This window comes from Rutilus rutilus (assembly GCF_951802725.1).
Source record: "Rutilus rutilus genome assembly, chromosome: 6".
NCBI lineage: Eukaryota > Metazoa > Chordata > Actinopteri > Cypriniformes > Leuciscidae > Rutilus > Rutilus rutilus.
The window spans coordinates 5,551,267-5,569,556 of NC_140214.1; the positions used below are offsets into that span (position 1 = coordinate 5,551,267).

Genomic DNA, 18,290 nt, shown 5'->3' on the forward strand with positions numbered 1-18,290 from the left:
GCATACAGTATGTTGCGATATATTCTGGATATACACTACTTTTTTCTTTTGAATGGCCGTCAGAGACATCAGTTTTTTTGTCTGCCCATATACTGGATGTATCACACTGTATCTGATGTCCATGTGGTGAACAGTGCCGGTGGAGCTGAGGTCAGTCTCTGTGTGAATGTGTTGCTTCTTTACTGACTCGTGTGTTTTTGTGGTTGGTTTCTGTCCAAAGGCCACAGTGCAGATTCACACTCACACATTATTATTTTACTTGCACACTCACTACAGGAACCAATGTAGCCACGACACATTGTTAAATATTTTAAAGGATGACAAGGAAATATGAGACACTGGGGATGATTGCAATACTTTTTTATCTCAAACTTTAATATAATTTTCCATATTCTTTGCTATGAATTGTGTTTTAAAATATTTTGTGTTGTAATATTTGAAATATATATATTGTAAAACCCATGATTAAAAAACTAATAACAATTAAACATAACAGTTTGTGTTAATCACTTTCACAGTTTTGTCAAAATGGTGACTTGAATAATGTAACATTTTGTTCAGTAATTGTGGGTGAAGAAAGTGTTTTATTTAGTATTTTTGAGTAAATGTTTTATATCAAATTGAACAAGAGAATCTGCTTATTCAGATTATACCACTACTACAGTATCTTTTAACATGCTTTAACCTGTTCACAAATCAAATTAGCCATAGTAAAATGTTGATTGTTGTTGTGATGTGGCTAGTTTGAGTTTGCTGCTGCTACTCTGCTTGCTGACGCTTATGTGGTTTCAGGCGATGATGATATTTCTGCTCTGAAACGGAAACAGGAGGAAACAGAGACAGTTCAAGAAGAGACCAGATCCTCTCATGCACACACACTCCACTATAGCACACACACTCCACTATAGACATGATTTACCTTCTGATTCTCTCTGGGATTTTACTTTACATCTCAGGTAAAAATAATATATATATATATATATATATATATATATATATATATATATATATATATATATATAATTTTGTTTAAAGTATTACTAAACCATTGTACAGTCTGTTGTTAATTTTTTAAAATGGTTTAAGTTAAAATTATTCTATACACATCATGTGCAGTTTGTGTTTTATGTTTTCTCCCCTACGTTTATTCTTGTCTACAGGTGCTGCTAGAGTTAATACACTGGAACTTAATATAGCAGTGAAATCTGGATCATCTGGCATTATTCCATGTGTGTATGGTAAACAACACAAAGAAAACCGCAAATATTTGTGTTGGGGGAGATATTGGACCTCTTGCCATATATTGGCATATGCAGGAAAGACAGGAAAATATTCCATCAGTGATTATCCAGACCAGAGTATTTTTACAGTGCGATGGGACAAACTGGAGATCTCCGACTCTGGATATTACTGGTGCGCTGTGGAGATTGGTGACCATGGCACTGTAGACGCTGGTTATAAATTGTATCTGACGGTACAATCAGGTAAAAAACTTCTTTCCAAATTACGATTTACGAATTAGCCTACAGTTTTTTTTCTGACAATGCAATTTATTAAAATAATAATGTTATAAATAATGTAAAAGGTAAGTGTTGTTGTTGGGTTATATATTTATTATAAAGATAATATAATACAATATAAAAATGAAATAATGAAGCTATAAATAACATTGTAAATAATATAAAAGGTAGGCTTAAAGTGTTGGTTATAATATGTATCTCTGTACACACAAGCAAACTGAATTACACCTTTAAAGTATTGGGTTTCAACTTACTCGAATATCTAATGATATACGTTAAAAAAAAAAAAAAAACTTTTAAAAAAGATTGAAAGTGATTCCAATTTTGACTTATATTACTAAGATGCGATTAGTTAGTTTACAGATTTATATATTAGCCTATACTCTTTATCATAGAAATGGACCATGGTGAACATACACTACCGTTCAAAAGTTTGGGGTCAGTAAGATTTTTTTAAATGTTTTTAAAAGAAGTATCTTCTGCTCACCAAGGCTGCATTTATTTAAAAAAAAAAAAAAAAACATATATAAACAAATATATAAAAAATATATATTTTAAACTGTAATTTATTCCTGTGATCAAAGCTGAATTTTCAGCATCATTACTCCAGTCTTCAGTGTCACATAATCCTTCAGAAATCATTCTAATATGATGATTTGATGCTCAAGAAACATTCATTATTATTATCAATGTTGAAAACAGTTGTTCATTTAACATTTTTTCAAAATTCTTTGATGAATAGAAAGTTCAAAAGAGCAGCATTTATTTAAAATAGAATATTTTCTAACATTATAAATGTCTTTACTGTAACTTTTGATCAGTTTAACTCATCCTCGATAAATAAAAGTATTGATTTATTTTATTTATTTCCCCCAAAAATAAAATAAAAACTCTTACTGACCCCAAACTTTTGAAGGGTAGTGTTTAATGTTACAAAAGCTTTCCATTTCAGATAAATGCTGTACTTTTGAACTTTCTATTCATCATAGCATCATGAAATAAAAATGTAAATAACTGTTTTCAACATTGATAATAATCATAAATGTTTCTTGAGCATCAAATCAGCATATTAGAATGATTTCTGAAGGATCATGTGACACTGAAGACTGGAGTAATGATGCTGAAAATTCAGCTTTGATCACAGGAATAAATTACAGTTTAAAATATATTAAACTAGAAAACAGTAATTTTAAATTGTCATAATATTTCACAATATTATTATTATTATAATTTTTTTATCAAATAAATGTAGCCTTGGTGAGCAGAAGATACTTCTTTTAAAAACATTCAAAAATCTAAAAACATTCAAAACTTTTGAATGGTAGTGTATAATTTGTGAACCCCTTTAAGAGAGTTTAATTAATATAAAGTACAAACGTTACTGCCACTCATCAACGGCAGCTGTCACAGTTGGCGACAAGAACAATCCTCAGGCTAGACCGTCCCATTTAAAGTCCAACTGAAATCAAAATGGCAGCGTGAACAAGCCTAAAACTTAATAAAAAGAACCGACTCATAAAGTCATAAGGCTCGTTTGAGGTGCGCATCGCCTGAATATAGGCAAGACTAGTATGCGGCTACAGTGATGGGGAGGAGTGAAAAAAGTGCAGGCAAGATAGATGAGATGGCAAATAAACAAATAAACAATTCTGAATAAGAAACAAATTGACTAATTTTATTTTCTCTTAAGTTAAGGCCAGCAGTCATACAGTCACACAGAGTGGCTGCAGTGTGACAGTGAAGGAAGGGCATCCTTCCTCTTTTATAGTCTTAACTCTCAGAATGTTATCTCTCTTTAGGCCAATGATGGTATTTTCAACCATATGTGGAACATTTTTAGATTTGTTCATCATATTCTACCCTTGAGTGGAGGCCTTACGGTGACAGAGAGCACAATGCAACTGAATAAAACACATGCAAATAGAAAAAAACGGCCGCAAATTAAGAAAACATCTTCATCAGCTTTTTAACACACGTGTGCTCCAAATACTCACAATACAACTAAATACAGAAACACGGTGCAAAAGTTCATAACTTTTCTTTTCTTTCCTTTTTTTTTTTTTTTTTTGCAAAACATACAGAGATGACATGTTTATGACAAACAACTTTGAATGCAATATACACAATGCATTAACAATATGTTCAATGTCATCAGATGAGAAAAGAGTTAACAATGAGCTGAAATGAAAAAAGAGAGAGAAATAGAACATCAGGGTAAGATATTAATCTATACATCAGTTACATTGTACACATTTTGTCATGTTTTGTTTAAATAAGTTTCATAAGAAACTTTAGGGAATGCAGGGTCCAAAGATGAGATGGCAAGTTTTAAAGTTGAGGCACTCACTCACACACAGATATATAACGTCTAAAACTTTTTGTATAAAATGTATATTTGCAACAGTTATGTTAACAGCAATAATAAGAAATGTCTGTTGTAAGAACAGCCTATTCAGCTGATGGACACCGTCTGCGTTGTCATAGGAACATCCCAGGTGAAAATAATGAGGAAATTACGTTGTCTTTCGTTGCTCCCTTCGCCAAGTGGCACCGCTACATAATGGCACACAAGTGCCCTGCTCACTCCAAAGTCCCCACTTCAAGCGCTCTGCCCTTCGAAGGGAGTAGGGCATAGGAATGCTCACGAGCAATAAGCATGTCCCAGTCTGGTTCGTCACTTATTGGGGTCCCCTGGAAACATTCCCTTGTGTTATGTGCTATTTGCAGCGCGTTTCTATATTTGGTTGTGTTGTGAGTATTTGGAGTACTACACGTGTGTTATAAAACTGATGAAGATGTTTTCTTAAAGGGGTGGTATAATGCCCTTTTCTCAAGATGTAAAATAAGTCTCTAATGTCCCCAGAGTGTGTATGTGAAGTTTTAGCTCAAAATACCCCACAGATATATTTTATATAGCATGTTAAAGTTGTCACTTTTTGAGGGTGAGCAAAAACGCACCGTTTTTGTGTCTGTTCCTTTAAATGCAAAGCTTCAAGAGCTTGTGTCCTATCACAGACACGCACTGAAAATTTCAAAAACTTTTATCCTTTTATGTTCAAACCGGAGTCAGAAAGATGGAGAGACTCAAGAAGAAGTGACAACATGTAGACAACATTTCTGAATGGTTAGTTGGTGAATTTATGTAACTTATGTGTAGTTATCTTCTAGTCATTGATTAGCATATTCTGTCTTGATAATCTATAAATCGTGTTCAGGGGGCGGGGTTTATGTAAATTCTAGGGTTGGTGATGTCACTAACCCGGGAGAAATGTCGTGTAGTTCCTACCAGCCGTTTGTTGTAGTCCTTAAAAAGTAATTTCTTTAAAAGAAAATATCTCCCTTTGCATTGAACTTTGAGCGTTGTAACTTTGCAGATGTTGTGTATGCTCAAACAGCAACATTACACACCAACTAAAGTTAGAAAATTGAAATCATAATCAACCACCCCTTTAATTTGCGGGTGTTTTTCTATTTGCATGTGTGTTCTTCAGTTGCAGCGCGTTGAGCTCTCTCGGCCACCGTAGGGCCTCCTGTCACGTACCAACACGCTTTTACCATTCCATTCCAATTAGAATAGGGATTGTGTGTGCTCTTTTACTGTCCATATGATGGTCACACACATCTTAAAGATAAAACTTCTCGTAGTGGATCAGACACCTTTGATATTCAATAAATATGATGAACGAGACACCCAACGTACTTGTTATTTATTTCCATTTAAAAGACATGTTTATTAGGCCCACAGATATGCTTTTATTTATTTTTAAATAATTATTTTACAGGCCTAAATATGACAACAATCACATAACCCATAGAGAAATCGCACTGTCAGAAAGTTTAGGAATAGTCCCACATCATTTATACACATAAAAGCAGGATATCAGGGTTTTAAAATCAAACATTGTAAAAGAAAATAATATATTACGGTTGTTTAAACCAATGAACATTAAGCTGTGTCGTCAGCAAATCGTTTCCCAACGCTTTTACTCAGCGCAGTCGGTGGAGATCAACTGCAGAATCCGACACGTCCGCCTCGCCTTCACTAGAGTTTTTTTTACATAGCCTACGTCAGCAGGACATCAGAGCCTTTTATACAGTCTACGGTACAGGACCACACTCGGACACTTTCTAACCGGCATTTCGCGGTGATCACCGGTGATCGCTTCTGCGCAGATTTTGCTCTTCTCAAACAAGCCTATTCATTCTGGAGTTGGACTGGTTGCTCTGTAGCCTATTTTTTAATACACTGAAAAGAACCGTCTCATAAGAGTGATTCGTTCTGGATCACATTACTCGCTGAATGTGGTTTAAAAAAGCAGTTAAGCGGTATCAGTGCAGGAGACATTTTTTGAATACGGAAACAAAAATTATGTTATTTTTTGTTAATTTTGAGTATTTTAGAACAACGTTCCTGCATATCGGTGGAACAATGAACTTTCTATAGTACAGGAACCAAATTTCCACATTTTTCGGTTCTGTGACTGTAACTGTAAAAATAAAACCAGTTTTTAATAAAGTGTGTTACCAACTGTAACAAGTAAACACTTACAAATATCAAATATATCAATATCAAGGGAATTTAGATAGGCCTATTTACATTTTATAGCCAATAAGACAATTGATGGACAAATCTTATTGTCTTTTTGACTGTGTTCAGCTCCTGATGTGTCTGTGAAGAGCAGCAGTGTATCTGGACATGAAAGTGATAATGTCAGTGTCCAGTGTTTCTACAGTTCTGGATATAAGTATAAACTCAAACAGTGGTGCAGATATAAAGATGAGAGCTGTTACACTGGGAAGAGGACTGACACATCCCAGAAATCATCAGTCCAGATCAGTGATGATGGGAGAAGCTCCTTCACTGTGTTGATGACTGGACTGAAACGCAGTGATTCTGGATGGTACCTCTGCTCTGCTGGAGATCTGCAGGTTCCTGTTCAACTCACTGTCAATGAACCCAAACCTGGTAAGATCACAAATCAGTTCAGCTATAAAAATGTTGACACTCTTAATGGCCTAAAAATATCTGCATGTTTTTCTCCTTTCTGTGACACATATTCCAACAACTACACCATCTGACCCCGAGACAGACAAGTAGGTGTACTTTTTGACCATTTAAAAGAATCAAATGCATCTAAATACTTTTGTAGCCCAAAAACCTGTTGATCCTGTTCCCAAAACTGGTCTAAATGATTTGCTCAATTTGGACTGATTAGGTATTTTTTAAGGAAAGAAGTACACGAGAAGAGCATACAAGTACATTGTTTTTGTGTTCCACAGAAGAAAGAAAGTATAAGTATACAGATGACAGGTTTGGAATGATAAGACTCGATTGTACTTTCATTTTTGAGTGAACATATTTTTCTTTCTCTTTTTGCATTGTTTTGCAGGTACACAACTCAGACATCTGCAAACAGAAATCCCACAAGTGTGAATGAAATAATAAACAGTAAGGAGCAGCTGACCTGGGTTAATCAGATCAAATATTTTAATGTGTTTAATTACCAGTTATGAAATGACATGTGTAATCATTTATCCATCAGAAAAAAATACTCTGGAGACAGTCGTTGTTTAGATGCACTGCATACAATGGAAGCCCATTTCAGCCACATACGAAAAAAATTATACTTTAGTAAATCATATTTTTTACATAAAAGTAGAATTTATGACATAAAAAGTCATAGTTATGATACAAAAAGCTGAAATTCTATAAAATGTCATAATTATGACTAAAGTCTAAATTATATGACACAAGTCAAAATTATAACATAAAAAGTCATAATTACGACAACATTTTTAATTATGACATTAAAAAGTATGAAAATTTATAAAATCATGCTTAATTCATAATTATAACAGAAAATTATGACATAAGTCTAAATTATAAGAAAAAAAAGTCATAATTATGACATCAAAAGTCACGATTATGACATAAAGTCAACTTTTTATGTCATAATTATGATTTACCAAAGCATTAATTTTTTCCTTATGTGGTGGAAACGGGCTCCCATAACAAACAGCTTCTTTCATTAATGATAACACTCTGATCAAACTAAGAAACTTGTTTCTCTGTTTCTGTTTTTGGCAGCAGTTATGATTACTGAATCTGATTTAAGACCTGAGACACGCATGTAAGTGTGAACATTGTTATTCAGTCATTCATAGCAACTGATACCAAACTATTACATGTCAACATGTAATGTTAATTTTAATTGCAGAGATGAAGCTCATCCATCTCTAACAACAGCCTCAGTGATTTGCTTATATTGCATCTCTAAAGTAGAAACAAAGCTTTAACAGATGAATTTGCTGCACATTAAAAGTAAGAATAGTTCTGTATGATAAACACAAATATGTCTCTCCATCACTGCAGGCATGATGTGATTCTGCTCATGAGTCTTGTAGCGACGCTTGTGCTGTTCCTGCTTGTTTTTCTCGTTGTAATAGTAACCTGGAGGCTGAGAAAGAAGCCGGGTGAGTTTTCTCTTTACACTTCTGGAGGACTGACAGTATATTATTGTGCTTCATTTACAGCTGTTTAATAAAGAAATAAATAAATGGGCATAATATACTGTATATATAGATTACAGTATGTGAGAAGAAAGAGGCTGTAAAGTGACTCGAGAGGCATACAACTAGCACAGTTACAAAAACGGGGACAAAAAAACGGGTTTCAAATTTAGTTTTGCATCATGATACACACACATCTGACAATAAAAAGATACAACTGACCAATCAGAATCAAGTATTTTATATCTTTTGTATATGCCATTCATAAACCCTGTCAACTGTAAGTGTATAATCTTAAAAATAAAGGTTCCAAAAGCTGGTTTTCACAACAAAACAAACAAAAAAAGGTTTTTCTTTAACAGTGTCTATGGAAAATATGATGATATTTAATCTTCATATCTCACTCTGACAGAGAGGGGTCACATTAGAGAAGAAGAACATTGTAACACCATCAGAAATACAGTAAGTAGTTTACACACTGATGGAATTCAGAAATCTTCAGAAAATAATCTAAATCTGTGTTTGTGTTTGATGCAGACCGCCTCTGAAAACCAGATGACATCCATCAGTCCAGCAGCCGCTACTGTAAGTCATCAGTCCTCTCTGTAGACATTTACTGAGATGATGATTGAAAATGAATGATCATCAGTTGTGTTTCTTCACAGTCTTCTGCCTCAGTGGACGGCTGTTCGGTGATTTACAGTTCTGTGATCTTTCATAAGCCAGTAAGTGTCGTCTTTGAATGCTCTGAATGACTGAGTCAGACTGCAGTTTGGGCTGGGACGTCCCGTTTGTCCAAATCAAAAGGGAAACTTGTTTTAGGATGGGGTGCTGGGGGAGGGGGGTCAACACATTTGATTAAGAAACAATATCGTGTCTATAAAACACATCAAACTCCACGACGCACAACAAGCGTATTGGTGAGAAGAACACTTGTTACACAAAATTACACACCGGGATATTTAACTGCACATAACATTAGTGACATCATCGACACTGCTTGCAACTGTAATGCAATGGGAATTGTCTGCGGGAAGTAAATTTAGCCTTTAAATAAAAGAGTTTTGAGCTGTTGTTTACACTGCCACATACAATAAAAGTGCATGCACAGCGACAGGAAATTAAAATTAGCACAAAAACTTTTGCCTACCTTGCAGAACACTGAAGGTGGACTTGGATTTTCTATTTTGAGATTCAGTTTCTTCACATCATTTACAGCTCATGTCTGACACGAGAGGAAGGATTGGGATAGGCTTATCCAGTTTCGAGAAAGAAAACATCACATGCTAAATGAAATGAATCCTAGTTGGAAAGAACTGGGTTTAATTCCCACTTACAATTTATATTTAAAGTGTTTATTGCAAATTAATTACTAAATGCTAAAAAGGAAATAAATGGAAATCTCCAGAATTCTTATTCTTAAGCTGATCATGTTTATTCACAGGCTTTATCGTCAGTGGATCCAGAGGGCGACGTGATCTACAGCTCTGTGAAAAAACCTCGAAAGGCTGTGAGTTCATATCCATACACACCCTGCTCCTTCTTAATGACGTTATGAGCAAATGAAAGTAATTGATTGTAAATTAATAATAAATCTATTTGTACCATTTCAGTTTTTAGTTAGTGTAAACCTGTGAAATGTCACTTTGGAATAAGATTGCTGAAGTAAAAACACTTTAAAAAAAGTAACTTTAAGTTTACTGTAAATAAAATGTTCTGTACTAAACTTATTTTATGCAAAAATATATATTTTACAAAACAATTTGGACTCTGAAATTGCTAAAACATCAAAGCCACATGCTAACCAAGCTGTGCTCCAAAGTTGGCTATAGGCCTAAAAATAGCCACCAAGTGTCACGGTTTGTTGTAAACACGCGTATGAAGATGAAGGATCAAAAGTCTTTAATATCGGCAACAGGACCACAGGATAAACTTCCACAAAGTATTGACGAGGCCGAACAAACTGAACAAAGAGAGAAAGTACTAGGCTGAATCTGAAATCGCCCCCTATACCCACAAAAAGGGCATTATTTGAGGGGACAGCCATTTGTAGTGGTGTCCGAAACCGTAGTGGATGTTATTGAGTGCACTTATTCAATCCCATAATGCACCGCTATTAGTCCAATAAAGAGTGTACAACCGATGTACGCTCAACGGCTGTCCGAATTCACTCACTCCTTTTCATTCTCTCCCTCAAGTGAACAGTGTTAGTGGACTAACAAAGGGAATAGTGGATGAGGGATTAGGGAGCGATTTCGGATTCAGCCCTAGAGATCCTGAGGTGCACACCGCTGAACTACCGCTTTCATCGTAAGGCAATGTCTGAGTTGAACAAGTGCAACTGAAGAAAACACAAGCAAATAGAAAAAACACCAGCAAATTAAGAAAACATCATCAGTTTGATAACGCATGCTGCAAATACAGACACGTATTTAGCGTTGTGAGTGCGTTTTGAGTTTTTGCAGAACGTTTTCTTAATTTGTTGGTGTTTTTTTTCTATGTGCATGTGTTTTCTTTAGTTGAGCTCTCTCGTCCACCGTAGTTAAAAGGGATAGTTCGCCCAAAAATGCTGTCATCATTTACGCTTCCTCAAGTTGTTCCAAACCTGTATGACTTTCTTTCCTCTGCTGAACACAAAAGAAGATATTTTAAAGAAGGTTGGTAATTAAACAGTTGCTGGTCCCATTGACTTCCATAGTATTTTTTTTTTTCCTACTATGGAAGTCAATGGGGTCCATCAGTCGTTTGGTTACCGACTTTCTTCAAAATATCTTCTTTTGTGTTCAGCAGAAGAAAGAAAGTCATACAGGTTTGGAACAACTTGAGGAAGAGTAAATGATGACAGCATTTTCATTTTTGGGTGAACTATCCCTTTAAGCTTTCGAATGATACCTAATTTAAGATGAATAATAAGATATGTGATAGGAAAAAAAGAGCACCAAGCATCCCAATGGTGGGACACTGACAGTTAACAGGTTGTATCAGCTAAAACTGTAAATGTGTGAGCGTTGTGTGTGTGTGTGTGTGTGAGTGTTTAAATGTAGTTGGCTTTTATAGTTGAAACAAAATGAATAATTCCAGTCTTGCATAGAAGTGCATTTCATTTCTCTGCATCTTTACATCACAGGGACATTCCAGAATGGATTCTTGACCAAATGGAGGACAAAAGGGACACAACAACACGTTAGAAAGAGCTGAAACCTTCATTTTTCTTTTCATGCAAGTCCAAATTAGGCCTACATAAATTGTAGGCTTACGGAAATGCAATTTTGTTAGTAGTTATTAAATTACAGTTCATAAAAAAAAAAAAATTAATTAATTTTAATTGCACAATAAATAAGGACATTAAATTCTCTGCGTAGCCTAATACACATCTGTCCTGTAAGTGTGACGCCATCTGATGGTGAATTTTATCTACAGGTTTACCATGTACCTCTTCATCTGCTCAAATTTATATCAACAATTTTTAAAAGCAAGTAATGTATCATTCGTGATGCCTTGACCTGTTCAACAATCATCTCATATGTGTGATGTTCTCATTGTAACTTTTTAATATCTCAGTGATGTTTTTTCTTTAAGATTTGATGTGAAACTTCCTGAAATTTTTAAAGGAATAGTTCACCTAAAATTGTAAATTCTGTCATTAATTTCTCACCCTCATGTCGTTCCAAACCCGTTCGACTTTCGTTCATCTTCGGAACACAAATGAAGCTCTTTTTAATGAAATCTGAGATCTTTCTGACCCTCCATTGACAGCTACGCAACTACCACTCTCAAGCCCCAGAAAGGTAGTAAAGACATCATTAAAGTGATCCATGTGACTCCAGTGGTTTAGCCTCAGTTTTATTGAAAGTGGAAGTTACGTTGGCTGTCAATGGAGGGACAGAAAGCTCTCAGATTAACCTCAGAACTAACCCTTTAATATCTGCCTTTAGATGCTATAGAGACCAGCGCCGGTTCTCTGTAATATTCTGCAATTATGGGTACATTAACTAAGTTAAATGGTTAAATCAGTTCAGTCTCGTGTGTATCAGATGATGTATTTATATTGTTACTGACCAGCAATATTTAGCAGTTTAATGATGATTTTTTATTGGGTATATACTTGTAATTCAGGCATTATTTGAGTGTTTTGTTCTACTAATTACTTTTTGAAAGTCATTCGAATTAAGATAAAAAGCTGTAGAAAATGCCTGCAATTATTACCCAAGATAAAAGGTACAGACTCATTCGACAATGACCAATATAGTGGGACATGTTGTCACAATGGAACCTGCTATTTCAAAGCGACATTTAAATGGTAAACGATTATGAAACGGCAAAGATTTTATTTTGGCCAGCCAATGTTATAAATGTATCCATTTATTTGACATACCTGTGATAACTGTCACTGTGTCACAACCACCAGCTGAGGGCACTCCATCATTCTGCTTTATCTCACCATGAACTACATTTCCCATAACCCATTGCCTGGATAATCATGTTCTGATTACTTCCACTTCTGTGTTATTATCTTGTTCACTTATGTCTATTTAAGCCCTGTGTATTCACTCTTACTTGGTGAAATGTCTTGTTGCACTGCAGTTCTGAGCGTTATCCTAGTGTCCTGTGTCTTGGGTTTTTGATTCTCTGCCTGTGTGTTTGACCTTTTTCCTGTAATATGTATTATGATTCTGGATTGTCCCAATAAATCTGCATTTGGATCTTCACCCCAAGTCTCTGAGCAGTTCGTAACACCCTGAAATTGATAATGTATGAAAAGGTTCTCAATTCTGCTTTTTACATTACATCCCTGACTCTTGTCTGAATGTGTGTCAGTGATGTTTTGTTGGGCTTGATACCCAAACAAGAATGGAATTGTAAGATGCTTGTGTAAATTCTGTTCTGCCTGGTTCTTATGATGCATGAAGTACACCATGCACTATATATAAAATATCTCTTTTTATGAATTAAGGGTCAATAATCTATAAGGTCTTCAGCTTCAGTGTTTTGTACATTATATTTGTGCATATTTCTCTGGGAAATGTTGTTCTCTGTAACGCCTGGTTCACACCAGACGCCGAACGGAAAATCACGCGCGGTCCGGCGCCTGCCTGTTCACACCAGACGCGTATTCTCCGCGGCGGTCGACAAGCGCTTCTGCTCAGTTGTTGTTTATTCAGAGCTATTTTTTACTTAATGGGTAAGTAAATAACCTCATAAAATGAATACACCATGTTTCTGTAACCAAGAAGTTTGTACACTTCTTTTATTAATCCGTTGTCGAGACACACACGTGTTAATACTCGCGGTATTTTAATTTGAAAATTGCTTATATTTTGACAATTGACCGGATGTCTCGTGTTTCTTGGTGTGACTTCCTGCCGGAATGGACGCGAATCACTCGCGGCTCGCGCAAAAAATAGACCAGACGCCGAAACTGGTGTGAACGACACCATAGGTTAACATGGGCGCCGAAAGGAAACGGCCTCCGTTCCGCGCCGCTTCGGCGTCCGGTGTGAATGGGCCGTAACGCCTGGTTCACACCGGATGCGGAAGCGTCGCGGAACGGAAAATCACGCGCGGTCCGGCGCCTGCCTGTTCACACTAGAGGCGTATTGTTCGCAGCGGTCGACAAGCGCTTCTGCTCAGTTGTTGTTTATTCAGAGCTATTTTTTTACATCATGGGTAAGTAAATAACCTCATAAAATGAATACACCATGTTTCTGTAACCAAGAAGTTTGTACACTTCTTGTATTAATACTTTTTGTTAATACTCGCGGTATTTTAATTTGAAAATTGCTTATATTTTGACAATTGACCGGATGTCTCGTGTTTCTTGGTGTGACTTCCTGCCGGAATGGACGCGAATCACTCGCGGCTCGCGCAAAAAATAGACCAGACGCCGAAACTGGCGCTTCACGGCGCGGGCCGGCCGCGGCATGCCGCGGCGCTCCGTGTCTGGTGTGAACGACACCATAGGTTAACATGGGCGCCGAAAGGAAGCGGCCTCCGTTCCGCGCCGCTTCGGCGTCCGGTGTGAATGGGCCTTACCCCTCATTTACACTGCACACGTGTGCGGTGCATTACGTCTGCGACAAGGTTTTATTCCGTCCTCCACGCGGTGCCAACTCACACCAGGAGCATTTCAGAAGCGGAGCGACTGGATGCGTGAGACCACGTGATTTGCCTGACTGTGTGTTTTTCAAATTCCAGGATGAATCTCTCGTCGTCCATTTCTGGTCTCCTACCAAGGATATATTGCCAATATACGTGCAATACGTTTGGGAGTCTGCACAGGGTGTTTATTTTGAAATTGACAGGGTTTTTTTTACTTTTATTTTGTATTTCCGGTGCGACTTGGACGCGCGTCCGTCAAAAATAGACTAGGCGCCTATATTTAGCGAAGCGGCGCGGAGAGCCGTTTCTGGGAAGCTTCTGAAACGCGCCGCGTCGCGGCCGGTGTAAACACAAGCATTGACTAGAATGGGCGCGATCAGCTCCGGTAGCCGTGTCGCAGCCGTAATGCGCCGCAGACGTGTGCGGTGTAAATGAGGGGTTAAGGCTGCCTCGGCTCTTTGCTTTTATCCGAACCTTTTCAAGTGCATGTTTAACTAAAATACTCTTGTGTCAAACCATTCCTATAGCATTCCTGTGTGTGTGTGTGTGTGTGTGTGTGTGTGTGTGTGTGTGTGTGTGTGTGTGTGTGTGTGTGTGTGTGTGTGTGCGCAGGATTGATGATGTCTCTGCAGACTTCAGTTTTCATTACATAAATGAGTACAGAAACAGGAACGGCTCATTATCAGAGATCAGAGGAAGTCAGATTTTCATTTCAGGTTCTGTCTTTTACTCATTCGGACGGTCACATGGCTCTTCCTCCGATTCTCCTTGGTGTTTTACTTTACACTGCAGGTAAGAAAGAAATTACATTCTACCTTCAAAACATGCTTTTGTGTTTGTTTGTATAAACTAGCCTGTTCTTCTGTTGTTTCTTTGTATACTTTGATTGATTTCACTTCTTAAAGACAGCAGGGTGAGCAAGTACTGCATGTAGATTTGGTAATAAGTTAATAAGTGTGTATATATAATATATTCTACTTTACAGCCACTGTTCAGTTTATATCCAGCTGTGTAAGACTTGAACATTGCATAAAAAAACCTTTCAACAGCTTAAAAAAAAAAAAAGAACTTCCAGTAACCATACAGTTGCAACACTCATTGTTGACATTTGGGAAATGTGGATTGTTGACTTTTTGAATTTTTTAAAATGACAGTTTTATAATAAATCACTAGAATGTTCTTCACACAAATGTACCATTTCATTTGATGTCTATATCCCACTACTTCTAAAATCACCTTCCTCAGACCATGACTTAACACTTTCATATTGTCATATTATTATGTTACATTATATTGTATTAAACTTAAAAAGTCTCCCTTTCCATATTTCACCTGCTGTAAGTTCAACAACATCAAACACATTCATAAGTTAATGGAGGCAGGAGGTCAAACCAAATAAAAACCACTGAACACGCTGAACAAATAATTATTTGATGCATATCATTTTTATTTAATTTGAAACTTGTTTTAGCTATTTCGTACCAGTATTATCATTAAAGCTAAGTGTTCTAAAGTAGAAGACTTGTTAACGTGTGTGTGTGTGTGTGTGTGTGTGTGTGTGTGTGTGTGTGTTTGTGTTTGTTTGTTTGTTTGTTTGTTTGTTTTCTACAGATACTTTGAGCATGAAGACATAATGTAACTGTGAGATAAGGAGGATCTGTTACAATCCCGTGTCTGTATGACAGTCAGTATATGTAACGGTCACCAGCTGGAGTGCCCTTGAAAGCCACCAGAGGGCACTCCACACCAGACTATCTTGTTCACTCACAGACTACATCTCCCATTCTCTGCCTGGACTCATCAGCACTCATTATCACATTCACCTGTAACTCATTATCTTGTTTAGTTCACCCCATATAGCCTGGTTCACTCCATTACTCACTGTGAAGTTTTGTATGTTGTTGCACTGCTGAGCGTTTTCCCTGGTTTTCTTGTCTCTTGGTCTCTTGGTCTCTTGGTCTCTTGGTCTCTTGGTCACTTGGTCTCTTGGTCTCTTGGTCTCTTGGTCTCTTGGTCTCTTGGATTTCTTGCCTGTTCCGTGGTTTACTCTTGTGTCTCTGACCCCTGCCTGTTTTGTTTTGTTTGGACTGTCTTCCTGTGCTTGACCTTCTGCTTGTTGGATTACGATTCTGGATATATTTAATAAAAGCTGCATTTGGATCCTCTACCCTCGTGTCTCGGAGCAGTTCGTAACAGTATAAACCAAACTCTTAGAGGGTTTTATTGGACATTCTGCCATATCACAGCCCGTGCAAATGATACAGGGAAATGGACAAATAACTGATTATCCAGCCCACAATATTTTTACTGTAAAACTCAACAATGCAACATCTTCAAAAAATATTTATGACTTTTTTGTTTGTTTGTTTGCTGTCTGTGTTCAGCTCCTGATGTGTCTGTGATGAACAGCAGTGTATCTGGACATGAAGGTGATAATGTCAGTGTCCAGTGTTTCTACAGTTCTGGATATCAGAATAAACTCAAGCAGTGGTGCAGAATTAAAGATAAGGGCTGTTACACTGAGAAGAGGACTGACACATCCCAGAATTCATCAGTCCAGATCAGTGATGATGGGAGAAGCTCCTTCACTGTGTTGATGACTGGACTGAGACTCAGTGATTCTGGATGGTACTTCTTCTCTGCTGGAGATCTGCAGGCTCCTGTTCAACTCACGGTTCAGAAGGACAATAATACATATAAAAATACATGTAAGTCATTTATTTCAGTAATCTTGTGGAAAAGTATTTAATTGACACAAGACATTATATCTGGACTATGTTATGTATATTTATACTATGGGGCTGTTGAATGCTTGAATCTGATAAGTGATTTCAAAGGTCCTTACAGACTACAACAGCAGAAGAACCAACACTGACCAGCAAATAAATATAGCAAATAATAGTATATATATATATAAAAAAAAAAAAATGATTTCCATGTTTTTGGCACAAAATTACACTTTATGATGTTTTATTAAAGGGATACTTCAGGATTTGGCATTAAGCTTTGTATTAGTAGAAAACCTGTAGTATTTTCGAATTGCCGTGCTTTCTACCCTTATATCCCCCTGAGACAAGAGATTTAGGTATTTTTTGTCTGGAAAAAATCCTCCGATGATGCAAAAATCTTCATTTTGCGTCATCTGAAGATTTTTTGGCCAGAGGCTAAAGACTACAGCCAGTAGTAGGTGGCTGTCCCGCATGTGTTCAACCCGCCCATAGAGGGTGGGCTCTCACTCACAGAATGTACACATAGTGTCAGCCATCTTTTTTTGGAAGCTAAGCTAGCAGGCTCTTGTTCTGTGGAGAAAGCTGAGGTTGCCATCCTCTTTTTCCCAGACATGTCCGGCCGTCGAGATTGTCCAAAATATCCAGAATTCGGCTTTTGCTTTCTGCAGTCGCCATTCATTGTTTACATGCACACCTTTTGTTTCAATCTAACTGAATTCATTCCGGTTGGTGAATCTGAATGTAGTGTTTACATGAACGCTAAACAAGTGATCAGTTGATGTGCGTTTTAATGGTGCGTTCCAGGCCATCTGTAACCCGTGTTTTTCCAACCTTATACCCGTGAAAGTGCACTGGAACGGCAGTCAAACCCATGACTTCCCACCTGTGAACTCGTACTAGATCGATGTACTCCCAGTTACGAGCTCTGACGTCACATAGCCCGCGAAACCATACAAAACAACAATGGCAGCCCCTACGGATGCAGTGTTTCTGCAGGCGGTACACGGTGAGAATACACTTTAGGACAATATAACGTTGCAGTCAAATTAATAATAATATAATAATAATAATAATAAATAAACAAGGAGTAAGCACCTTTGGCGACAGAAATTATTACAAATGCGCATAAGCCCCGTAAGGTCCTCCATGCTGGTTTGTTTACATCTAGCTACCACAATTCCTTGCGCTCAGGTAGTTTGGCGTGACTGGCCTGGAACGCTACAAAGTCGTGAGTCGTGGTTTGAAGTCGTGATTTACGTGCTCAAAAACTTGCCTGGAACGCAGCATAACATTGCTAAGAAAATTCCCGCTCTTCCGTGAGAGATACGAGACCGGTGCGTCTTTGACTGCAGCGCGTCCTGCTCAACGGTAATCACGCCACCGGCCTCTCATCGTTCTCCCACGGCTCTGGGTTCGGGCCGAACAGCACCCG

General features: G+C 37.3%; 2 protein-coding genes across 2 annotated transcripts; both read left to right on the forward strand.

Moving 5' to 3' along the window:
- Nucleotides 1-795: 795 nt before the first annotated feature.
- Nucleotides 796-17,758, forward strand: LOC311291451 (polymeric immunoglobulin receptor-like; the record flags this gene model as incomplete). Its single annotated transcript, XM_084410486.1, has 4 exons — nt 796-956; nt 1,161-1,484; nt 16,514-16,803; nt 17,663-17,758. The coding sequence occupies exons 1-4, from the start codon at nt 911-913 to the stop codon at nt 17,756-17,758; spliced, it is 756 nt and encodes a 251-aa protein (XP_084266612.1). The 5' UTR covers nt 796-910.
- On the forward strand, nt 6,172-12,732 carry LOC311292311 (uncharacterized protein). The gene is made up of 9 exons (XM_084411952.1): nt 6,172-6,486; nt 6,911-6,969; nt 7,609-7,651; nt 7,894-7,994; nt 8,443-8,492; nt 8,568-8,615; nt 8,696-8,755; nt 9,475-9,540; nt 11,158-12,732. The coding sequence occupies exons 3-9, from the start codon at nt 7,614-7,616 to the stop codon at nt 11,179-11,181; spliced, it is 387 nt and encodes a 128-aa protein (XP_084268078.1). The 5' UTR covers nt 6,172-6,486; nt 6,911-6,969; nt 7,609-7,613; the 3' UTR covers nt 11,182-12,732.
- Nucleotides 17,759-18,290: the final 532 nt, after the last annotated feature.